The 26,284-nt window shown below is 43.3% G+C and overlaps 1 protein-coding gene and 1 long non-coding RNA gene across 6 annotated transcripts in view; one reads left to right on the top strand and one right to left on the bottom strand.

Annotated features, from left to right (window-relative positions):
- The first annotated feature begins 210 nt into the window (after positions 1-210).
- On the top strand, positions 211-19,336 carry LOC135902895 (uncharacterized). Of its 3 annotated transcripts, none has more exons than XR_010564639.2 (7): positions 211-348; positions 2,133-2,503; positions 5,853-5,907; positions 11,789-11,889; positions 12,590-12,663; positions 13,083-13,245; positions 19,154-19,336. It is a non-coding gene; the product is annotated as an uncharacterized lncRNA (long non-coding RNA). The 3 variants fall into 3 exon arrangements; XR_010564637.2 differs by having other exon boundaries at positions 12,590-12,720; XR_010564638.2 differs by having other exon boundaries at positions 217-384; positions 12,590-12,720.
- The window catches only part of LOC135902893 (26S proteasome non-ATPase regulatory subunit 4-like), a 35,338-nt gene continuing 11,002 nt past the window's right edge, over positions 1,949-26,284 (bottom strand). For 2 of the 3 annotated variants that reach the window (XM_065433200.1, XM_065433202.1), the window contains 5 exons: positions 13,753-13,888; positions 13,071-13,185; positions 10,673-10,831; positions 2,379-2,476; positions 1,949-2,286 (listed from right to left, as the gene is read on the bottom strand). In XM_065433200.1, the coding sequence (XP_065289272.1) occupies positions 2,080-2,286; positions 2,379-2,476; positions 10,673-10,831; positions 13,071-13,185; positions 13,753-13,888 (715 nt within the window). In that variant the 3' untranslated portion in view covers positions 1,949-2,079. The remainder of the gene's footprint in view (positions 2,287-2,378; positions 2,477-10,672; positions 10,832-13,070; positions 13,186-13,752; positions 13,889-26,284) is intronic. The other variant, XM_065433201.1, reaches the window with a different exon arrangement.

Genomic DNA, 26,284 nt, shown 5'->3' with positions numbered 1-26,284 from the left:
CGATGCGAGAACCAGCGCGCTGGCATGGACTACGTGAAAAACTTGTCGGCGTGGTTTTCCCCACTGAATCGAATCGCATAAAGACAAATTGCTTCCGAATCGAGAATGCTTTACCTCACTGGAACACTCGAGGCCGCACATGGCCGCACTTCATTTCCGAGACGGAAAAGCGAACTCCTCAACGAAAGGCGGTTGGCCACCTTGTGCTAGGTGAAGAAGCGGGATTGGGGTGGATACGTTGTTCTTTATTCTATGTGGATACCTCTTTGCCATCCGCTTGCAAAAATCGGTGCAATGAGTGCGAGAAGTCGCCTGAGAAAAAGTAACATATCATGCCAAGAAAAATGCGTAGGTGCTTATTTTTGTCACGACAGTTTGAAGTTGGTAAGACTGCTTCCGGCACCTAACAAATTATACAAAGCGATACACGTTAGAATAATGCGCGAATTGCAAGTCAGCGCTGTTCATAAACGCGTAAACATTGGAGTGTTTAATCTGCAATGTTATTACATTGGAATGGAGGACATTAGTACGCTTTGAAGCATCGGGTGCCATTTGTTTTGCTTTTGTGTTTTCTAGGAGGCATGCGTTGATACTTTTGCTTCCTCCATGCACTTTGTGTTGCCAGCGCATTGTCGTCATACGAAGACACTTGGATGACCAGATTGCAATTTGCGATAGCGAATGAATTGTGTGTGTGTGTGTGTGTGTGTGTGTGTGTGTGTGTGTGTGTGTGTGGATTATGAACTTTCTATATAACCGTAGATGCTGCAACAGAGTTCTGTATTTGTTGTTTCTTTATTTGATGTTCTATTGGTTATAGTTAAAACTCATCCCCCCCCCCCCCTCGCATACATTATATTTACTATTTCCGAACCTTCCACTGTGTGTTGCCAGCACATGCTAACATACCAGAACACGCAGGTGACCAGACTACAATTCGTGATAGCGAATGATTTTTTTTCCTGTGGATGAGAACCCTCGCTCCTGGAACCGAGGATGCTGCAACACTAAATCTTGTATTCGTTGCATCTTTCAGGCACTTCCGACGGCAGCCTGCAGTAGCAGGTTACCTTCGACTTCCATTCCCCAATTTCATAATTTCCACATTTCACTTAAACGACTCGGTTAATTTCCCCTATTGTTTCCTTGCCTTCAGTGCCTGTTGGCTAATTCCTTTCTTTTGTTACTAAATAACATTTGTGTGAAATATGTGCAATATACCATGTACAATATATATGTACTATTAGCACCGTATTGGTACCATTTCCCATAACATGTAGCCTTTGTGTTCTCATCAAGTAGCAAATTCCTCTCGGAGCTTGGTGAATTCATTACATAAAAGTCGCCTTGTAATTATTGGTATGACCTCCTACGGGACGGTACAATTCTTAAAAACCTTTAGGGTGAATACAAGAAACAGTCTCATTTGCTGGTGTTATTTTCCCCCTTATTCAGAAATGCATCTTAACTTGAAGCCCATGCTTGACTTGATCCAAATGACACTTGTCATGGCCGCACCGAAGGAAAGATGAGTGTCTTGGGTCATGCTCGCACCAGGTGCCATTTAGATCAATTCAAGCATGGGCTTCAAGTTAAGGTGCATATCTAAATACCGGGGGTTAGAACCTTTAGCACCTAAAAAGAGAACTTACCATGACATCAAAATAAAATCGACTGTACATCCATTGCTGCCATTCAAAATGAGTGGCAGATTGTGCCATTGAGCTGCACATGTCCTCTGCAGTTATTACAAAAAAATAAATAAATAAAGTAACCAAATGAAGATTAAATAATAATAAATAAATTAAATTTAAGAAAGAAGAAAAAAAAACTACCCTAAACTTTTAAGTAAAGCTTCAAGTAGGCTACCTTGAATGCAGAGATGACACCCAGCACGCCTGCTAAAGAGCTGCTTTTTTTGGGTAAAAGAATGATGCTTGCGCAATATGGGCACCCTGTTGCCTTTATTAACAAAGCAAGTGACCCTGGTCTGTCCTTCATGGCACTAGTTAAGAAAGAAGCTTAGGCTTCCAGGCACACTGGGCCCCAAAAACAGATCTAGTTAAAAGCACACTGCTATTTCCCCTCGCTTGACTTATGCTTGTCTTTGTCATCCTTATCCTTATCAGCCGGTTCCTTGATCTGGTTACTGTGGGTGATCTCTGCCAGAGCACTTTGGACAACACTGCTCTGAGTGTCTACACCAGGAAGGCTCTGAAGAATGGACATGATAAAGGCTGGGTCCTGGAATATGTCGTCGTATTCATCATCACCAACTGCATCCTGCACAGCAGTCATTGAGGATTCATATGTTGAATGACACAGCTTGAGGCAGGGCAGGCTAGTGATCTTGGTCTTGACTCAACCTAGCTCACCTGTTCTGGAACCTGCTTGGCCTCGTCTGTATCCATGGCATCTTCATCAACTTCAGCAGGCAGCATGTCTGGCAGAACTGGCGGGACAAGCTCAGGCACTAAAAGAATGTGAAACCAATCATGGTGTAAGTATTCAAACAAGCTATTTCTATCCCTTTTAAGGTTTCAAACTGAGTACGTTGCTGCTGGTTTACTGCCAGCCTGTATCTTGAAGCAGAAAAGCTTTGTGACACAGTGTTTCAGTGGGTAAGAGGACTTAGCTTGGTTGTTGGTTCTGGTGAAGATCACACTACTATAATCAAGCAGATCGAAAACAGGTTTCTGATATTATAGCCAAAAATCTATTCCTAAAGCTGCTGTCTCTTGTATTCCCCCTCCCTTTATTTTTTCTTCTTTCTCGCAGACCTTTAAAACCAAATGCCACTAAGAAAAATAGTGCTTCTGCAGTGCACTGTTTCCCACAATGTGTAATGCAGATTCTCAAGGGCCCTTTACACAGTCTAGAGATTTGCCATATTATTTCAACTATTCCCTCATTAAAAAATAACTACCGTAATATCCAGAGTCATCGCTGATCACCCTTTTAGACAAATAATTGAATATGTCAAAACCAATGAGTCATTGCCCACCCCTAGAGACCACAGACTGTGAGCCTCGCCATTTGCGAAAATTATCCTTCCAAATGTCACGGAAAAAAAAAAGAGAAAGAGACAGAGGAGACAGACAAACTGTTTTGTTCACACACCTAAGTTGTTGCAGTTGTGTGCAACAGGTGGCGGTTTCTTTCGAAAGGGGTCTATTTAAGCTTCAGTCTCGTGGTTCGCATTCCTTCTGTCACTGCCAGTGGTATTGCTGCCTTTTTATATGCTATGAGGAACAGCTACACAGTCAAGAAGAAAATGGAAGTCATCGAATGGCACTGGAATCGTGGAATGAACATGAGTACAACCACACGTCACTTCAATGTGGACCACAAGCGTGTACCACTGTGTACACATCACATGCACGTACGCCAGTTTTGTTTGCTTACAACTCACTTCCTTATCTGCTATCAGCGCTGGTCACTTCACTAGCCTGTAAATCGGATGCCGTTATTCTTTCTTTTGGGATGCGAGATAATATCCACTGATAAAAGTTGAGCTAGATGCAAACAAAAAATGCATATTTTCTAGCTTTTTCAAACTTTTTTGTTTGGTCCCCAATACATGGCCCACCCTATGAATTTCAGGTGGCAAGGGGGGGGGGGGATGACTTGGGATATTATGGTAATAATAAACACAACAACAAATGTGAAGTTTTGTTAGGAATTCGTGATGACCTGTTAAATCACTTTATTAATACAAGATATATGTATGAAGCCCCCTTCTTGAGATTGATACAGGTCAAATTGGAAGAGATAAACAACGTTCATGCTGAAGCAGTGTTAGCACCACCATATCTGGCACAGAAAGTTACCCTTTCCAATTGATTATCGATTTGGGCCACTTATAAGTAATAGTGCATAATCCTGAGCCACTGACATGCTTGTAGGTTATGCTTCTTTTTGGTGTGTAAAGTGTACTAGAGGGGGGAGAAAGGAGCTATGTCAGCTAAACACTTGATCACTACTATTCTGAATACAGAAAGCATTTATTTTCATTTTATAGTAACATATGGTCAAATATTGTACTACAGTGCTTAGTGGGAATTATCCTGTTCTGAAATTGCATACTTCCAAAGTTGGTGACTACATCAGAAGTTAGTGAAGCCTGCCATTATAGTACGAGCTGTATCCATATGCACTTCATTTAATGTATCAGTGAGATGGGGGGGGTAAAGCAAAAGGTACTTTGTAAGAGTTTAGCACATTCCACGCAATACATCTAAATAGTATGTATAATCTTCATTAGCGTAAAATATTTGATCACTGCGAATTGAGAGAAAAAAGAAGTTATTTGAGACTGCATTCTAAGTAAAAGCCCATTATCATGTGCCTCAACATTATGCACACTGTATAAAACACAAAAATTTATTTTTATTTCAGGCTGGATACATTGTCAAACATGTCATTGCAATCTACTTTCTGGTATTTATAATGACATTTTCTATGGTTGTTAAGATCAGCAAACACGAAATTCTGCAGCTAAATTAGTGCACTTTGGCTTACCCTACATGCTAGATGTAAGTGACTGCATGGGCATTATGCAACCTCCTAGTTCAAGGCCTCTGATTAGGGCTTAGTAGAACATTTTCCTGGGCGAGCTGGTTCATAATTGAGAAGTAACACAGAAGTGTGAAAGAAATAAGGACTTCAACCTGGATATGCTTCAGAAAAGGGTTGAGAAGACTGCAACAAGTGCATTAGAAGCCTTCCTTACGGGAAAACACACAAGCCAGACTGTCCTCTGTGAACGATCGTCACGGAGAAAGGTTCATCGCAAAGCCTCGTGGGAAGTTATTTACAGCAGCACTTAAGTTCACTAAAGATTGAAGACCCATTCTTTGTCCGCAGCTCAGTTGACATCATAAAGGAATTCAGAGGCAGAGAAGTGCCCGGCCCCAACAATTTTTCAATTGACGTTGAGAAATTGTTTTATTCCATTCCTCATGGTGTACCGTTCCGTGCTGTATGTGAGATGATTAACGAGAACGGTGAAATCAGATTCCAAAGTGCCACGGGGGTAAGCAGCGACAACTTCCTCACAATATTTGAATTATACCTTGAGTCAACAGCTGTTAGCTTTAACGGCCAAAAGTTGTCTGTCAACAAGCGCAATGCACTGAAATTTCATGTCACTAAAGCATGTAGGTATGTAGATGACTGTTGATTTGGAACAATGTAGATGGCCCTATTTCCGACAATATTACTACAAGCATTTTGAACGTTTTCGACAACGCAGCAGAAGGACTTAGCTTCACCTTCACCTGCTTTATATCCAGTTTCTGGATATAAAAATTATCTTCAAGCCCAACCACATATGTTAGATGTCTCCCTGCGTTGTGAAAAAGCATCCAGAGGACAGACTGGAAGATGCTTCAATGATAGGGCAAGAGAGCACACACTATTGGTTAAGAACAACTCGGGAGGGCACCTAGTCAAACATTGTAAAATGTGCAGGTGCGTACCAGAATTTGTGTGCACCACATTTCCAAAGTGGCCAGGAGACAGAACAGAAAGGGAAATTGTTGAAGCATTTCATATTCTGAAGATGGGTAACAAGTGTATTAGAATGCCTTCTTTAGCACTTAATGATAAAGAAGTCGCCTTCCTGGAGTGTAGTGTCGCAATTTATTGATGTAGCAACTAGCTCTTTAAGTAGTCATTGTTTTTGTTTTTTTTCCGTCTCTCGTGTATGTCCCTGTTTACTGATGCAGTGCCTCGTTCTTTAAGCATTGTTGTTTTTTATGGTGTTCACGTTTCATAAACTTTGTAGTCAAGTACCATCGGTTGATTTATGTTTTCTTGTCTTTTGTTCGGTTATTTACTCCTTCCAGGTCATGGTTTCTGGTGCAGCATCTACTTTTCAAGTCTTCTTCTAGATTTTTATTGGTGGGTCTGCGCATGTGCTTTAACCTACCTTCACATATTTTTAAAGCTAGTGTTGTGCAGTGCAATAATCTCTATTATCTCTAATCACCTTTGTTATACTGGGCCACACAGTGTCATGGTGCATGGCTATGATGTTGTTTCGGTGGGGGTCCTAGTGCCTTTAATATTTGATGGCTTTATCATGAATGTGACACCCTGTGCTGGTCTCGTGCTGTACTTAGAAATATCACATTTCTTCAATAAACCTTGATTGGAAATAAGCGCCAGTCCTTTGTACTCGTCTCATCCTTGTTTCTTTTGCGCTTCTGTTTTCATTCTCTGATTATAGTTTTGGTAGTTAAAATTGATAAAGTCATCATAATATTTAACAGGAAAGTCAGAGAACCTGTGAAGTGACAAAACCTTGGTTCCAGCTACAAGGTGACAAGGTTCAAAATTACCTTTATTTTATTAAAACTGCTTCTGTTGGCTTCAGAGAAAATAGCTACAACTTTCATAGATCTAGAAGCACACAGTTTAGTATCACAAGGAAATTCTCACTTTGGGAACCCGCCCGTAACCAGACAACATGTGGGGGGGGGGGGGGAACTGAGCTGAACACAGGCTGTAGAGGACTAAATACAAGGTATTGCTTACACAGGCTGTAAATGGCATGCTCACAGGAATGTGTATGTGCATGATTATTTTCTTGTTCAAAGCAGATAAAACATAAATTTGCAGGTGCGTCTCTATTTTAATGTAAATTGTTGTAAAGCATACAAGCATGCTCTCGCAAAGGAGGGATGAGCATCTTGTGCCATTTCTTTTCTTGGTTCACTAGCGAAGTTCAGGCTCCAACTTTAAAGCCATTGTCTTTATTGCACCCTAGATAGAAACAAGGTATTATTACTTTGGTTAAACTGTATCAGATTGTAAATTACTTCATCTGAGGTGAACATGAATCAACTTGTTGGGCAGGTAGGATGGCAAGATGGCAAGGTGAACACCTTGGCATATGTATGTGTGCATCTTCTGCAACAGCATGCATCATTTATGTCAAAGAATTATATAATATATGAATTTTATGGAATTTCTTTTTATTCTTATATATTCAAATGGACATGATGTCGCCTAGAAACAGTGCTGGCTATTCCTTGCTGCAGAAACAGCCCAAAACTGCTAGTTTGACTAAATACTATGGGAGCATACAAGTATTAATGAACAGCACACTGGTAATTACAAGAAAAATAGCTAAGCATTAGCTTATGTATGCCAATATTTACCATTTGTTTGCAGTTATTAAGTTTACGCACCTGCAGCCAAATATGTCGTTTATATACATAAAAATTACTGTGCAGGAAAAATAAACATTAACAGCTATTGCAAGAATATCTTAGAATAGCAGCTTGGGCTTATTGGTTTTCCACCCTGGTGTTAACAGCGCAAAACGTAGACGGGAGATGAGAAGACAGCACTTGTGGTGTCGTCTTCTCATCTCTTGCCCCGTCTACGTTTTGCACTGTTAACACCAGGAAGAATATCTTAGGGTGCTAGTTAGTAATTGTTGTTTAGGCAAGTATATGAAAAAAAAGAAACATGTATGTACTCAGTGGCATAGCTAAGTCGTCTGGCACTCGGGGCCCATAGGTCTTCTGTCATTGTCCCCCCCCCCGGGGTGTCTAATACACAACTGCGAGCCTCGGTGAATTTAAGTGAATGGGGCTGGACATTAGTGGAGACTAGAAAAATAATATATTTGCAAGTGCAAGTGAATGTCTACTAAATTTGCGGTGTTATCTGGCTATCATATTCCATTACAGCAAGCCTTTGTTTCAGTTAGATGAGATTTGACATTTTATTCTGGGGTTGTGGCTCAAAGAAACAAGTACGAAGAAAACCAGGAAGTACCGAAGCTATGGTAAAAGTAGAGTTAGAAAAATGCCATGGATGAGCAGTACATCTTTTTTCGATGCTTCTTCATTGTGAACACAAAACACTGCAAGCTGATCAGCTTTTATTACAAACATTCACTTGAGTATGCCACAGTTGCTAAACCATTGCCTAGGAAGCAGTGTGTAAATAAATGTGGGGCCTTCTCAAGCTGCACTGTAGGTTAGAGAGACACGGCAGCGCAGTGGCTCGAGATCATTTAAACCATCTGGTGTGGTTTAACGTGCACCTAAATCTAAGCACAGCAATAGAGCTTTGGTTTGGGCTAGTTGGTTCATTCAAGTACAGAGAGAGCAGTGCGAAAAAACAGAAGGAATTGTGCTCATCCTAGTTACGTGTTCCTTTGTAGCAGCACGACTATCGCCTCCAAAGCAGGCGAAAAAGATGGGCTCGCGTGCCGGTAGCGTGAGAATAGAACACGCTAGCACGCATAGCGAACACGGCTGGCCAGGCTAAATAAATCATGGCTACGGTAGCCACCTCTCTGTGCCGCCTCCCAAAAATTGGTGACCCAGACAACCGAACCCAGCCTTCACAGAAGTTAGTGACCCTAACGACTGCGCCCAGCCATGACAGCGTCAACGCACTGGCTCTGCAAAGGCGAGTGACGTCGCCTCACGCAGTTCGGAAGAGGTCTTGCGGTTTTAGGGTGTCCGAATTCTACATCGACATGCCAGACATCTGGTTCATCCATCTGGACTGCCACTCCCTTCTCAACAAGGTTTCAGGCTCCGGTTGTCATCCCTCGACCCCAACGTCTATGCGGATTGCGGACAGCCGTCCTTGCTCACTATGTCAGCTTGAGCGCTCACTGACAATAGCTCTTGCCATTTCAACAGTTGCGTCATTCTGCATCTTGTTGGCCCACATCATTTTTGCCGTTCGTAAGCATGTGCCAGTCCCAGCATGAAACCTCTACTTCGTCCATGAGCCTCCTCCCCAGCTCCCAGGCAGATGTGCGATGACTCTTTCTAAGGAATTCACTGGGCCAAACACGAGCGCCTTCTACTCTACGGTCCACCGCTCCGACATTCCCACAAGTTGTCCGCTTTCCATTCAGGGGCACCTCACTCATCACTGATTCAGAGGCTCTCCCACCTGCTCCACTAGGCACAAATTTCACTTTCACAGGCATGGCAACGCGACAAGCACAACCTTCGCAATGCATTCAGCGACCACCGCAACCCTGATGCTATCAGTACTTAAGATTTCACCGCAAGTAACAGCAGGCGAGCCTTTCGATGTTCTGTGCTCGCACCTCCAGCATATGTATGGCCTACTGCAGTTTTGCAGGAGCAGCTCTGCCATCTGGTTTCTTCAGCTCAAGAATCACTTCTATGTCAACAACATGAGTGACTAACACTTGCGCTATCTCCACTCAAGTCCCGAGCTGCCAGACAGTTTACTTTTGGAGTTCCGACTTCTACAGGCTCGGGCATCTACGAGAACCTGCAGCAGGTTGCAATTTTGCACGAGAGTATCACTGTGGCTGTGCCTTGCTCACAATTAACCTACGCTGCCAGTGCTGCCTGGTACGTCTCTCTCGGATTGCGTGAACCTGACAAGACCAATGACATCACCATCTGCACACTTTACCTGGACTTTACCATTGGACTTTATTTCAATTGCACTTTGCACTAGGAGGGGGTCCCTGTAGCGGCACGACTATAGTCTTCAAAGCAGGCAAAGAAGATTGGCTCATGTGCTGATAGCGCAAGAATATAATGCTCTAGCGTGCTCAATGTGAGCAGCCGCGGTGCCGGCCACTCCAGAGATCCTGCTGGCCGGCCTAAACAAACCATGGCTACGGCGGCTACCTCTTTGTGCTGCCTTCCGCACCTTCTCAGTCCACATTTTTTTTGTGCTGCTCTCTGTATACTTAAATGAATGAACCAACTAGCCAAAACCAGAGTTTTATTGCAACATATTTCTAGTCCTCTAGGTTCTTTTCGCTGTAGCCGAAAGAGAGAGAGAGAGAAAAAAACTGCACTTGTTCTGTTTGTGTGTGCCTTCCTTGTCCATGTTTTTTTGTACTGCCCTCTCTGTACTTAAGTACAGTAGCGTTTTTGCATTCCATCCCTGTTGGAATGCGCCTGATGCGACCAAGAATCAAACCACTGCAGAGGCAACCCTACGGGTCTTGAAGCAACATTATCACTTGGCTACAGTTACAATAACTCTAGGCTAGGCATGGTATAAGTGCCATCTGTTTAACTTGCTGGTGAAAAGGGTCTATAATACTGATAGCTGAAATTCACTGAACTGCCAGCTGTTTCAACATACTTTATTCTCACATATTAAAAAAATATATATATTTTGTGCTTACTACCTTTTTATTTATTCATATTGTGCTTACTACCTTTTTATTTATTCTTTTTTTTTTCACTAAAGTTTTACAAGATTGCAGTGTTTGATCCGTATCTTTCAATAATACCCTTGGCATTGTATAGCTGTTGTGTCCGGACTTTTATTTGCTGACAAGCAGTGAAACCATTACACATCTCTGCAAGCTCACTTGTTATATGGCAAAGTTTATTTACAACCATTGTTTTTCACTATTTTTTGACAACGAGAAAGCTAAGTTAATATGCTATGTATTTTATTTAATGATGTGCTCCAAAAAACTAGACCTTGCTTCAAAATTTGAGAAAAAACAAAGCAGCAATGAATGAAAAATGTTTAAATGTCAGAATAAAAATGGAGGTCACTGCACTTGCAGTTCTAATTGAGCAGCATATGGGCAATAGCAGCAATGAGCAAGTTCTAGAAACTTTGTAAACTCTACATAAATTCAAAACGTGGGGTTCGGGGAAAAGGCAAACCAGAGGGCACTCACAAGACTGGTGCTGGAGGGACATCAGCACAGCATAAGCAACCTGCTCATCCTCAGACATGGTTCTGGGGTCTGCCAAGCTGGCTACTGCACCGAAAGCACCTGGCTCTGTTCCCATGTAGAGGGCCCGCTCCAGAAGCTGCTGTTCTTCGGCCGACATAACTGCTCACACAGAATGGATGCATGCTAAGGGAATGCCTGTCTATAGCAGATCACTGCACCTTTACTCGCAATAACCGCACAGAGAGGTGGAAGTTGTTGGCATACTACACTGTCACACTGTTGCAAGGAATGCTGAGAAGAGTGGAGTGATGACAAGGTGATGATCATTCTTATCTAGACATCTAGCAGATTGCAATATCAACTTTTACAAGCATTAACACGAGCACAAGTGAGTAATCTTAATCCCCTAATGCCTAAATTTATTTTTCTCTCAAAGATAAACATTTGAATTGCTGTAAAAATCACTTGAATGTGACATTAGAACATTCAAAATTAGTTTCAAACCATTTGCTACTCTAGGGTGGAAAACTGAAATGGGCGTCCAGTGCAAAAGACTGCCTTTATAGCTTCACATTTTGTCACGGTGCATCCTTTGACTTCTAATGTGAACCATCTTGCATCTTATGGCAGCCTGCAAATAAGGTGCCTTTGCAGAGATGACTACAATTTGTGCACCTGCATAATTTTTTGGGGTGTTCTGCATAATTTTTTGGGGTGTTCAGCCTCTCTGTGCAGAGTTGTTTTCTAAGCGAGAGATGGTGAAAAGCTGTCATGTTTTTGTTGAATGGACCCACATGGTGCAGGAATTCACCTTTCTCTCGCTTAAGCATTCCATTTTTGAATTCGCAGCTCAGAACTGGCATGTCGGGAAATTTTGAGAACCAGCTAGAAAAGGTTCATTGGAAGGGACGTATGCACCTCTGAAACCCATTTTTCTTTGTTAATAAAGCTACGGCTATAGAACCAGAAATAAAATTAAAGTATAAAAAGCTCTTTCTGAAATTGTTGCACATTTTTATGCAGCTTCCTTGTGCACAATTTTTTACTTGCTAACATTATTTGTGTATAGGTGGCAGTTTTCAAAAAGTTCAAATAGTCTGAACACTTGTATTTCAGACCTCCTCTGTAGGGCAGAAGCATGCAGAAGACTGCACAAAATGTGGAAACCAACACACATTGTTATTGTGATGGGCAAGCCATTCTTGAACATTTTGTGGGTATGTACAGATGACATAGTTAAATGCATCTTTTTGCTGGTTTTAGTTGAAGTTACATTTAATAATGTGGTTTCTTTACCTCTCTGTGTTGTTATGTGGACTGGCACTTCTATCTCAAATGGCTGGCATGCAAACAGTGCAAAATTGGCAGCCCCTCGAGTTCCCATGACCGCACATTTGTTATTCCTGTGTTCCAGCACAAATTTTCCTTTATCTTTTTACATATGGAAGTATGTCTGATCTTAATGTTTCAAGCAACAAAATAGAAAAGATCCCTTTTATTTTTTTAGAAAAAAGAAAAGGTATCTCTGAACCTAAATGTCTCCTTGAAAATAGTGCCAGGTACCTTCATATGTGTGTGCACACGGAAGCCTCTATTTATGGAAACATTGTCTTGCACGTGAACTTCACTACAGCAGGTTGCTTCTTATTCACTCATAAGTTCATCACTCACATAGTCATTGTTATCAGCCTGAAGTCTGTTGTTCAAAGCATTGCAAATTGCATCTTGCAGGAACCCATGGAATCGCTTGCCCGAGTGATATTAACCATTGCTTCTACATCAGATAGGCAGAAATGGGCATAAATGCATGTAGTATGTAGTAGTGTAGCTGTGACCAGTGGACATGCTCATTCATTAAAATGAACTTATACATGGCAGGGTTTCTGCAGTGATTAAACCTAGCTCTTCTATTTGCAGGGACATCTCCTACCAATACCAGGTTTGTTTAATCAAAAGCTCTGCACAGGACAGCAACCTTCCTGAACTTCCCGGTAACTATGCTGTTGACAGGAGAGCAACCAGTCAACCTGCTATATTAAGGGAGACAGGTACATCATGACGTGCAAAGTTTGCTTAATTTTTTTTCTTTTGCAGTATATTTAGTACCTCGATTATGATGAGACATGCCAGTGCTGCTACTTTCAGGGCACCATGTAGTATATATGCAACAACAACACTCCACGCTTGCTTATTTATTATATACATAGACAGCGTAGATAGCATTAATAGTGATTGCAATTATCTGGAGTGATTAGGTCTTGTAAGAAAAAGAAATGCACAAATAGGGCAAAGAGAAAGAAAAAAAGAAAACCAGCAACAATTTCAGCTGTACCATAACACATCTCTGTGCACTAAATGTCCAACACCACCACCATGCTGACAACTAAACTGCACGTACATGCACTTGCAGTGTCAGAAGTTGCCAGAGTAGCATCCCTTGGTGAATTGGCCATCTCCTGCCTGACTTCGTAATCCTGCCATTGACGTTGCTCCTCCATGGACACACGCAGCGCCTGAAATGTAGAATGACTGAGGCAACTGTGCACAGCATGGATGTACCCACCACTCCTAAGGTCAGTAATTTAAATAAAGGCATGCATCATAGGGGCTCTAATAGAGTTAACGGTTTTTCACAAACTAAGCAGGCCAGGGCGCAAGTTGTTCTGGAAGCACGTTTACACAACATTCCCTGCACAAGTGATTCAGGTGGAAAGTGTCACATTTCACCAAGCAAGTGCCATGAATTCTTGTGAAAACAAAAATGAATACACTGCAGTCAATTATAATGGGTATACACATGCTGGCACATGCAGGCATGCAGAAACAAAGGCACACATGGATTTTTTCAGTTATAGGATGGGTGCAGAATAACAAGAGCACAATAGCATATTCAGCTGGTTTCAGAAAATAAGGGACACCTGGTTTTTATAAAAGCATCAGTTTCTAGAAATGAGAAAATGAGACATGTACACCAAATTTAGTGAAATACTGAGATCCAAGTGAAGGCAGAAGTTCTACTTATGGAAAATGTCACCATATGCGTGCACAAATGCAGGCATCTTTAAAGATGTTCCACCTACCAGAACTAAAGCTGGGTCATCGTCATCAAAGTCAAGGTCATAGTTAATTGCACTCCTGCTGTCACCTTGGGCTATTGGAGTGCCTGCAACGACTTTGCTCAGGATATTGCCTGCTGGCACAGTCACCATGTGTGATCTGCAGGAAAGGCATGTGCAGGCAGCTATGTAAGGCACTTACCTCAAGGACTTGTGGACACATCCAGAAACCTTAATTAAAATTGTACGTGACAGTGAGTAGAAACAAAATTAGTGATGAACAGCACGATTGCCGTCTTACAGTCATTGTGTCAGTCATCACACAAGTGCACAGAATGCCACACATTAAGTTATAACCATGAAAAGTTTCTACAGAAGAGAGGCTAGTTCTGTACTGACTGATGCAGTACTATACCAGTGTTCACAAAACTATAATATTAATTATAAGCAGTTGTCATATATGGACTCATCTGCCTAAGAATATTTATACAGTGCAGTCCACTTACATATGGCAATATGCATCATCACCATCAGCAGCATCAGCCTGTTCTATGTCCTCTGCAGGACGAAGGGGTCTCGCTGCGATCTCCAATTACCCCTATCCTGCGCCAACCGATTCCAACTAGCACCCACGAATTTGCTAGTTTCATAGCTCCACCAAGTCTTCTGTCGTCCTCGATTGCGTTTCCCTTCTCTTCATACCCATTCTGTAACCCTAATGGTCCGTTGGTTATCTAACTGGCGCATTACATGGCCTGCCCAGCTCCATTTTTTCCTCTTGATGTCAATCAGAATATCATCTATACCCGTTTACGCTCTGATCCAAACCGCTCTCTTTCTGTCTCTTAATGTTAGGCCTAGCAATCTTCATTCCATCACTCTTTGCACGGTCCTTAACTTGTTCTCAAGCTTCTTTGTCAGTCTCCAAGTCTCTGCCCCATATGTCAGCACTGGTAAAATGCATTGATTGTACACCTTCCTTTTCAATGGTAATGGTAAGCTTCCAGTCAGGAGCTGGCAATGTCTGCCGTATGCGGTCCAACCCATTTTTATTCTTCTGTGAATTTCCTTCTCATGATCAGGGTTCCTTGTGATTAATTGACCTAGGTAAACATACTCCTTCGTAGACTCTAGAGGCCGACTGGCGATCCTGAACTCTTGTTCCTTTGCTCGGCTATTTATCATTATCTTTGTATTCTGCATATAAATCTTCAATCCCACTCTTACACACTCTCTGTTAAGGTCCTCAGTCATTTGTTGCAACTCGTCTGGATTGTTGCTGAATAGAACAATGTCATCGGCAAACCGAAGCTTGCTGAGATATTCGCCGTCGATCTTTACTCCTAAGCCTTCCCAGTTTAATAGGTATAATAGGTTTAATAGGTATTGAGGTATCCCGACTCCTCTGGGTGCCTGTCGCCGACAAAAGATGCCAAGAGTGAGTGGGGCTATACTAATCCAGGTACAACCAAATTAAGAAGGCCCACTTAGCCTCAATAAGACACTCCCTCACCAGAACAGGAATTGGCCTCCCTTGTGCAGTATTCGGCCACCCCCTCCCAAATGGCTCGCTCAATTACCCTGTGGCCCTCAGTCCCCAGCAGCTGCGGAGAACCTGACCAAGGTGGTGGTCAGACCTGTAACGCAGCAGAGGGTGCTAAGAATGTCTGGGTCCGGACAGGCCGCCAATGGAAACTGACCCTTGCAACGTTTAAAACCCGAACCCTCTCGAGTGAGGCTAGCTTAGCAGGACTCTTTGAGGAACTGTCAGGCATTGTTTGGGATATCATCAGCCTTAGTGAGATTAGAACTGGTGAGGCTTATACATTGCTGAATTATGGACATGTCCTCTGCTATAGAGGTCTCCTAGATAAGAAGCAATACATGGTAAGATTCCTAATCCATAAGGACATAGAGGGCAAAATAACGAATTCTGCAGCATTAATGAGAGGGTAGCTGTAGTCGTAATCAAACATCATAAAAGGTGTAGATTAAAGGTAGTACAAGCCTACGCTCCAACATCCAGTCACTATGATGAGGAAGTAGATCAGTGTTATGAAAATGTTGAATTAGCGATGAGGAAAGTGCAAACTCAATATACTGAAGTAATGGGCAATTTCAATGCAAAAGTGGGGAAAAAGCAGGCTGGTGAACAAGCAATTGGCAACTACGGTGTCTATTCTAGGAACGCTAGAGGAGAGATGCTGCTAGAATTCACAGAAATGAATAACCTTCGAATAATGAACACCTTCTTCAGAAAGTGTAGCAACAGAAAGTGGACCTGGAAAAGCCTTAATGGTGAAACAAGAAATGAAATTGACTTCATACTTTCTGCTGATCCCAGCATAGTGCAGGATATAGAAGTGATAGGTAGGGTAAAGTGCAATGATCATAGGTTAGTGAGGGCTAGGATTCACATCAATTTGAAGAGAGAAAGAGTAAAATTGGTCAAGAAGAAACAGGCCAACTTAGAGAGCTGTAAGGGTAAAAGCAGACAAATTTAGGCTGGTACTTGCAAACAAATATGCATCCTTAGCACAGAGAGAGGATGATGACATAGAGGTAATGAATGAAACCGTAACAAGGCTGCCTTCAGAGGCAGCAATTGAAGTGGGAGGCAAGACACCAAGGGAACCAGTAGGCAAGCTCTCCCAAGTAACAAAGGACCTAATAAAGAAACGACAAAAAATGAAAGTGTCCGACTCAAGAGATCAGACTGAATTCGCGGAACTATCAAAACTGATCAACAAGGTGAAAAAATGTGATATTCGAAATTATAACGTGAGAAAGACTGAAGAAACCGTAAGAAATGAATGCAGCCTGAAATCAGTGACAAGGAAACTTGGCATAGGACAAACAACGATGTATGCACTGAAAGATAAGCAGGGTAATATCATCAGAAATGTCAAAGATATAGTAAAAGCAGCGCAAGAATTCTATACTGACCTGTACAGTACCCAGAGGAGTCGGGATACCTCAATTGGAAACAGTAATGAACAGGATACAGAAACTCCTCCTGTAACTAGGGGTGAGGTCAGAAGGGCCTTGCAAGACATGAAACGAGGAAGAGTGGCAGGAGAAGATGGAATAACAGTCAATTTAATCAAAGATGGAGGAGACATAATGCTTGGAAAACTGGCGGCTCTTAATACGAAGTGTCTATCGACTGCAAGGATCCCCGGAAACTGGAAGAAAGCAAACCTTATATAACCCACAAGAAGGGAGACATTAAAGAATTGAAAAATTATAGGCCCATTAGCTTAGTCCCAATATTATACAAAATATTTACCAAAATAATCTCCAATAGAATAAGGGCAACACTGGACTTTGGTCTACCAAGGGAAAGGATACTCTACAATGGATCACATCCATGTCATCAATCAGGTAATTGAGAAACCTGCAGAGTACAATCAGCCTCTCATATGGCTTTCATAGATTACGAAAAGGCATTTGATTCAGTAGAGATACCAGCTGTCATAGAGGCATTATGCAATCAAAGAGTACAGAACACTTACATAAATACCTTGGAAAATATCTACAGAGGGCCTACAGCTACCTTAATTCTACACAAGAAGAGCAGGAAGATACCTATAAAAAAAGGGGTCAGCCAGGGAGACGCAATCTCTCCAACGCTATTCACTGCGTTCTTGGAAGAAGTATTCAAGCTGTTAAACTGAGAAGGATTAGGACTAAGGATCGCCGGCGAATATCTCGGCAAGCTTCGGTTTGCCGATGACATCATTCTATTCTGCAACAATCCAGACGAGTTGCAACAAATGATTGAGGACCTTAACAGAGAGAGTGTAAGAGTGGGATTGAAGATTTATATGCAGAAGACAAAGATAATGACAAATAGCCGAGCAAAGGAACAAGAGTTCAGGATCGCCAGTCGGCCTCTAGAGTCTACGAAGGAGTATGTTTACCTAGGTCAATTAATCACAGGGAACCCTGATCATGAGAAGGAAATTCACAGAAGAATAAAAATGGGTTGGACCGCATACGGCAGACATTGCCAGCTCCTGACTGGAAGCTTACCATTACCATTGAAAAGGAAGGTGTACAATCAATGCATTTTACCAGTGCTGACATATGGGGCAGAGACTTGGAGACTGACAAAGAAGATTGAGAACAAGTTAAGGACCACGCAAAGAGCGATGGAATGAAGATTGCTAGGCATAACGTTAAGAGACAGAAAGAGAGCGGTTTGGATCAGAGAGCAAACGGGTATAGACAATATTCTGATTGACATCAAGAGAATAAAATGGAGCTGGGCAGGCCATGTAATGCACCAGTTAGATAACTGCTGGACCATTATGGTTACAGAGTGGGTACCAAGAGAAGGGAAACGCAATCGAAAACGACAGAAGACTATGTGGAGCGATGAAATTATGAAATTCGCTGGCGCTAGTTGGAATCAGTTGGCTCAGGTAAGGGGTAATTGGAGATTGCAGGGAAGAGGCCTCCATCCTGCAGTGGACATAAAACAGGCTGCTGCTGCTGCTGCTTCTGCTGCGGCTGATGATAGTGAAGTCACTGGCACCAGAAAATATCTCCACAATATCAGTATCTACAGTATAACACAAACTTCGATCATTTATGCTTCCAGAAAATTTGGCTATATATAGTCACTTGATTGTTATTAAAGCACTGCATACTTCAGCATTATTGACTCTAAAATGATGAAGGAAATATAATGTCTGTACATTTTGGTCTTGTCAAACACGTTGCAATCCCTGCAATGTGTCTGTGCACATCCTCTTCACTTTCTCAGGTATTTCTTATGCCTCTAATTATATCAAGAGGTGATACTAACTGAGGTTTGCTTCATTCATCTGTTTTGACAAAATGGACATGGGCTGAAAAGTGTACAATTGCATATGTCACTGTCTTGACACTGTGCCAGTTGTTCGGGCTTCTTTGATGTAGTGAATCAAATCCTTGAAGGTACAAGAGTATATTCTTTATGCGCAATATTTGAAATCTACTTGTGACCTTAAATATAACCATTTACCAGGCCATCCTGCTCACTGTCAGACACAGAAGCATTAGTGCAGAAGACTGTGACTCTTGGAAAGCAAGCAGCAGTGGTTTGCTACAAAACAGCATTCCAAGAAGCTTCAGTATCCAGACTTTTCACAGGTTAATGCGAGCTCAGTAGTATCAACATGCGCCAGGCTCATCAAAAGTAGCTGCTGCACTATCAAGCAAGAGGATGATTCCATGACCAAGTGATCAATGCTTGCATGCTGGTTTTGCTGGCAAAAACAAGCTTAAAGGGCCCCTTAATAGGTCTGGCCATTTTGAGCTGACAAGCGCAGAGCATACAACGTGCAATAACGATAGTGTCTGCAAAGTATTACATCGCTACGTGCCTCGGAAAGATCTGAAATTTCAAACCGAGTGCCGTTTTCCCTTCTCTTCACAGCCGCTGCGCTCCAAGCCGGAGGATGACGTACATGTGCTAGTGCGCCTACGTACGCATGTTTGCGCTATGACATCACTCGTAGTGACACATTACCTCGAGAATTAGTCAAGGCAACATCTCTTATTTCTGTAATCTGTTGATTGAATAGATAAATTAAAGTTTAGAGAAATAATAAAACACAAACCGAGTGTCTGCATGTTTTTGTTTTACTTCACACCGCAGCAAGAAAGATGTACTTCTGTTTTGTCTGTTTATTCCCACATCGTGCAGTCGCACATGCAGACACCAAAACTATGTCAGTTTCTACTGTGTTCCAGTGCAGGATCGTGCTCTGTGATCGTTTGCATCTGCCTCAGTATTCGTGTAGCACTGACGTACACTGCTAGTCAGGTGTCCTTGTGTACAGCACGCAAAATTGTGCGCTGCGCGAAGCGAGACAGTCACAACAGCTCGCGCGTGATGCCATCAGCTGAAGTGCGCTGCGCTCCAAGAAAGTGAGGAGAAAAAAAAAATGAAGGCGGGGCCCGTGACGTATGCATCATGTGATCCTCGAGGTCCGGTATAGGAGAATGCAGGGAAGGAATTTCGCTTGCGGAGGCTAGACGGGGCAAGTGGAGAGAGTGTCTCGCTTGGCAGTGGTGCTCAGCTCCTGAAACCATGGGTTCACAACGCTGAACTATTTCTATCTCGACTATTAATGAGCCAATTTGAAAAAAATTTTGCGGCAGGATGCTCCCTAGAGGACACGTAACAACTTCCAGCGTGTAATTAAAATTTGCTATGGGGCTTGGTGAGGTTCCCTTTAAAGGGAACAAAAAGGAAAACTATTTTGGGCTGTGTTAGTAAATTACACTTCTACAATACCAGAAGCCACTCTTACCAAGAAAAGAGGCTTAGTTGAGCCAGAAAATTTGCAGAAACGAACCATGGGTGGCAATGCCAGCTTGAAATTTCCGCACTAGCTCACCACGGCGTAAGGAATTTTGACAAGGTCTGCAGTTAATTTTTTATGGTCACCTAGGGACTACACTGTATTCTTAAAGAGCCTAAGACTGAATTTTGTAAGTTCCAAGAACTTTTGCTCAGCCACAATGGCCCACTTACAAAAATGTACTTTGAAATTCGTGCTGTCACACTAACGTACTGCCACTGGGTTTTTTTCCTGAAATGAGAAAAATGGAACTTTTACCTTAATTTGATTAAATATGAATTGAAGTTGACCTTGAAGTTATTAAAAATGTAGTTTTAAAGACAATACCCTATCACTCTAAACTAATTTAGTGTTTCTCTTTAATGCCTTTTTGATGCCTACCGAGGAAGGTGATCAACAGGTTGGTAAGTTCTTTTGTATTGCTATATATATAGTTGAATAATAATTTTTTCTGAGTTATGTTCATTTGTTCGCTGTCTATCAGCTATCTGTATCATTAAATCAGGGAAAAAGACTACATGGATGCTTAGGGGAGTTTGAACCATAGGCCCTCTTCACATGTATCTTCATAATGTTTCACTTTAATGAAGTTCCGCTGTGTTACAGTTTGCAAATCTGTTGTCAATTATAGCAGTGTCATGTGTGACACTGCCTACCTTGTACAGACAACGACAGACAAACATCACGCTATGCAGCTTTTACAATAAGCACCAGTCGCTCTCAAAAGGAATGGGCTGCAGCTAGCTTTAACACTTAGGTTCTGAGGGAATGCATATACTAGGTGTTCCACATAATTTGTGCCAGAATTTTAAGATATGAAAGTGCCTTGTAGCTGGACAGGACCAAGGTAATGTTGTTTGCTGTTGCTTGGAGCAAGGAAAACTATTTCTCCAGCAAAGCGGTTAAGGGCTACTTTCCCCACTATTGTGTCCACATGTAGAAAAAAATCCCGAAGATAATGCAATGCCGTACCTCACCCTCGGCGGAGGTGACGCAGGCGTTAAGCACTCCCCATACGTGGGCCGATCTTGAAGATAGTACAATACCAGGCCGACCAACGGTGTAAGTGAAGCAGGCATTAAACACTCCCCATACGTGAGCCGATTCTAAAGATAGTGCAATGCAGGGCCGACCCGCGGCGGAGGCGAAGCAGGCGTTAAGCACTCCCCACACATGGGCTGATCCCGAAGATAGTGCAATGCCGGGCCGACCCGCGGTGGAGGTGCAGTTCTCCATTAAAAGGCCAACATACACAGCTTCGCTGGTCATCCTTTTTCACAGAGTGGAATTTTTATTTGTATTTTGCCTAATTACATAATTAGCGTATGCCGCATGTTTCTTCTTCTTCTGGCGCGGCGCTGCTCAACCACATGAGCTGGTGCAAAGATGGGCAAGAAAGAGAGGAAGAGGAATAGATGGCGGGCGGATTCGCAGTTGGGTTTCTCCCAGCTGCTGAAATAAAGTCGCAAAGCTTTTAATGGTGCTTAGTAGGACACAGTTACTGGTGACCAGGCATCGAACAAGACCTGCAGTGGATTAACAGGGGCCACAGACGCCAGCAACTCTGCTGGTACCACCTCTGAAACTGATTCTGGACCTTCCATGAGTGGCAATAGGAGCTACAGCTAACCTCACCCTACCGCAGTGTGGATCGCTGATCCAGCATTATGGTTCATTCAAGCAGAGAACGAGTTTTGCATGAGTCGCATCAGCTCGTTACTTCATAAGTACGAGTTGCTTCTTGAAGCGCTGCCACCACAGACAATGGCTGAAGTATGTGACGTCCTCTTACTGCTGCCTGACGAAACTCCATATACGACAATCAAAAGGGCTCTTCAGTGCTGCCTCGTTCTGCCTGCACATTGCCGTATCCAGCAGCTCCCGAGTATTGAGAAGCTCAATGACTGATTTCCAACACAGTTTCTGTGTCACCTTCAACCTGTGCTCAGCAACACGGCAGATACCCTTGACACGGCCATACTATGCGAGTTGTTCCTGCATCGTCTTCTGGCCAACGAACAATTGACTCTGGCCTCAACTCATAAAAGTTGGGTGTCAGAACTTGCTGAACTTGCGGACGACATGATGGACGTTGCGCCGGCAACCATCAACGCTGTCTGTAGATCTCTGGTGTCCGAGGTTGATTCCCTCCAGGAAACAGTAGAAAGTCTCGTGTATCAAGTAGCTGAATTGCACCAAGAACTTTAACACACACATCTCTAACCACCGATTCTGCCCAGCTCATTAGCCCCTCACGCCGCCTTCCACATGTAGGTGGTTTCCATAAGCTTCACACAGTTTTTCACCGCAAAACCTGTGCTACTACCACTGCCATTTTGGTACTGCTGCTCGTCAATATGCATCCCCCTGTTCGTGGCACACAGAAAACACTGATGTAATAGTTCTGCAGAAACCCACAAGGTGGAGGAAAGCAATTAAGGGAAAATGAGACACCCACCCAATCGTAGCAGGATGAATTCGTCCCAGGCCAGGACGAATTTTTCTTCAACTGCGAGGCTTTTCGTCCGAGGAACCTGTATGGGTTTCCTTGGTAGCAATTGCTACGATTGGGTGGATGTCTCATCTTCGCTTAACAGAAAACACTGCGGCCGGTCATCAGTAACAGCGGCGAGCGACCACAGGCATTCTGTTAGCAGTTTTTTCTACGTCATTAACTGTATGACCAGTTTGTGCTTGCTTGCTGGCATTGGTGCAGAAGTCAGCATTGTCCCTGTGTCCCAAACTGATTGGTATCTCCGTGCAAAGTCAGCCCCCCTTCAGGTTATTTATGCTTTGGTCATTGCAATCTACGATCAAAAGTCTCTCACCATTGACCTTGACCTGAAAAGATGGTTTCGATGGCTATTCTGGATAGCAGGTGTGCGCTATGTAAGCTTAGGAGCTGTTTTCTTGAGACATATCCACATGCTCATGGAAATGAAGTGCTGTCGCCCGATTGATAGCATCACTGGTCTGACTGTCAATGGTTTTTTGTTGGCCACTATAGCTCTAAACCCAGCTTTTGTCAAACCTTTTTCTTTGCATGTAGGGCTCTTCACACTGAGTTTCCGGAAATCACTATACAGGTCCCAATGAACAAGCCTACTAGACACACTGTGGCTAGGGTTGTGGAAGAATGAAGGGGAAAGTTGGAGAGCTGGACACAAAGGCCTGTCTCCAGGGCCCATTCCTGCCTAGTGACTGCGCACCCTCGCACGCACTCGACGGAAAAGGTAGTACCGCCGAACTTTCCAGAAAGAAGTAGAAAAAGATGACTCAGAGGCGACAGAGGGCGCGTAACTTCACCTGCATTAGGAGTCGCCCTTTCCCGTTCGTTCTCGCGCTCGGCATCGACGGGGCGAAAGAAAAATCGAGAACCTCCCAGAACAGACGATTGCTCCTAGCCAATAGGAAGACGAGACCGGAACGGGAGAAGGAGGGAATTTGTACAAGGAACTCTATGTGTATGTGAACACCTGCTTTGGCGTTAATAACAGACAGACGCAGCGCGCGTCTATAAAAGGAAGTTGATCACGGGCTGCGATTCAGCCCCAAGCCGCCGGTTAAGCTTGCATAAGCCGAGCTCCCAGGGGACGCACCACTCTCGGCCAGCCACGGACCATCCAGGCAGCGTGCGCCAGTCATCGGAACGGCCACCGTTGGACACCTGCGGTTGCGTCGGACTGACGAAGTGCCCGGTGAACAATTAGCATCCATTCATGCGAAAATGCTTGCTAGGAAGCATCAAAGTTCAAAGCATCAATGAAAGGCGAAGTTAGAAAGAGAAGAGCGTGAAAAGAAGCTACCAAAGATGACAAAGTACCTACTGAATGCAGCTTTCGCGGGGCAATATGATCGCTCTACCCAGAGTCCGTGTCAAACTTTCAATAGTACCAACTGTGCTTCTGTGGAGGACTTACCAACTCCATCACCATGGTTTTCTGACAAGAAGCAAGGTTTGACTCGTCTTGGTTGTCTGGATCCTGTGAAAACGGTGCCAACGTCTTGGTTGTCTGGATCCTGTGAAAACGGTGCCAACCTCGGTCGTTCATATTTCTGAGCAACCGTCGCTAACCGAGCCCTGTCCTGTTCCCGAGTCAGCAATGTCTATGCTACTCGGCCGGGCCCCTGCCACAGAGCTCCAGGTGTCTGGTCCGCCACGCCCTATTTCTACTACTGCTGATCAACTGGTGCCAAACCTCCCTGATTAGCCTCCTTCTACTGACAAGCGCCAGGAAACAGCACTCCAAGAACCGACTCACTTGTTTCCTGTTAGTTTGGCTTCAAATAATCATGTTCCTATCCACAAAGTGTGCCTCAAGAGGACGAATGAGACGGCTCCTTGTTGCGGCAACAGAGAAGTACAGACACCCCTGCAGCAAGAGGTACGTTGCGAGATTCTCCGAAGTGACTCTGCTAAGTGGCCGGACATTATTACTGACAGCTTTCGGAGTGTATGCCTTAAGAAAGGGCCATGGTATTTTCAAAATCGGGCAGAAAATTTTCCGTCTTCCGAAAGGCAATACAAAACTCAGAAACGCTATATGTCACCTTATCTTTTCATGTGAAAGGCTGTAAATGGGGAGGCATAGGAGCAACACTGCTTAATGTACTCGTAGTCCAAAGGTTCCGTTTACTGTTTCATGTGCAAACTATTCTCGATTTCAAGCATCCCCAGTGCTTTCACCACGCACGGCTTTTCTGATTGGAAAATAGCAGAAGAAAAGGTTTGCGCACATGAAAATAGCGTCGAGCACCGGAACTACGTGGCAGCATGGCTTACCCGCTCCAACTCGAGCAGTACAATTGGCAAGGAGCTGGTTAAGCATCTTGTCACTGAGACCGCTTACTGAACAGAGGTGTTGAAGCGCGTAGTCGTTGTAGTTAAGCTTCTAGCTGAGTGCAACCTGGCGTTTAGGGGCAGTAAAGAGATTTTTGGTTCACCGAGAAATGGCAATTATATGGGAGTGCTTGAGGCCATTGCCAAGTTTGATCCCTTTCTAGAGGAGCACATCAAACGCTACAGGAACAAAGGAGAAGGTCACCCATTGTATCTGTCAAAAACCATTTGTGATGAATTTATCAAGCATATGGCAAAGGTTGTCAAGGAACGTCTCGTTGACGAAGTGAAATGCTCAAAATACTTCTCTTTAATTGTCGATTCGACTCCAAACCTTACTCACGTTGATCAACTGTCAGTTGTTTTACGATACTATTAAAATGGGAAAGTGTACGAATGCTTTCTTGGATTTGTTCCAATTGAATCACATACCGGCTTGTATCTTTTCGATACCGTGATGTCCCTCTTGAGGACAAATGGCATCTCATTTGATGATTGTAGGGGCCAAGCTTAAGATGATGCGAGTAATATGTCGGGAAAATACAAAGGACTGCAAGCTCAAATCAAACACCTGAACGAATTGGCAGTCTATCTCCTGTGTGCTGGTGATTCACTGAACTTAGTTGGCGCGTGTGGCATTGATAGTTGCCTTGAGGCAGTCAAATTTTTCGCTGTAATTCAGAGACTGTATGTGTTCTTTGCTGCCTTACCTAAGCGATGGAGGTATCTTTTGGGCAGCATGGGTGGAACTGGCCAGCAGCTTGTTTTGAAAAGTCTCTCTGAGACCAGGTGTTCAAGACAAGCTGAATCATGTAAGGCTATTCTGAAAAATTTCAATGCAGTCTTGTGTTGCCTTGAAGCTATATCAAAGAATGGGGAAGAAAATGGTGACAGTAGAAACGAAGCACACTGTCTCTTCAAGAAAATGACAAAACTAGAGACTGCATTCATGGCGATTTTCTGGAGTGAAATCTTGGAGCGCTTTGACAAAACGAGCATAGCACTTCAGAAACCAGGCCTTGACATTTCAACTACTGTAGACGTGCTGAGCTCTCTAGAAGGCTTTGCTAATTCTTTGTGACTTATCTTTGATACCTTCGAAAAGAGAGCACGCAGGCTAAGTACCAATCAATGTTATCAGGATGAGAGCAAACGCATCGTTTTGAGTAAGCACCCGGACGGAAAAAGCGATAGTGTGCTACAAGGTAGGAAAAAGTTTATCGTAGAGACCTACAATGTTGTACTTGACAGTCTAGGCTCTGCTTTGTGAGTGCGAAAGGCTGCCTACACTGAACTCTGCGAAAGGTTCGGATTCTTGAAATTGCTGACAGAAGTTGGGAGCGAGGCCTCTCTGGCACAG

Source organism: Dermacentor albipictus, chromosome 1 (genome assembly GCF_038994185.2).
Source record: "Dermacentor albipictus isolate Rhodes 1998 colony chromosome 1, USDA_Dalb.pri_finalv2, whole genome shotgun sequence".
Lineage (NCBI taxonomy): Eukaryota > Metazoa > Arthropoda > Arachnida > Ixodida > Ixodidae > Dermacentor > Dermacentor albipictus.
This window is presented reverse-complemented; position numbering and strand designations above follow the sequence as displayed.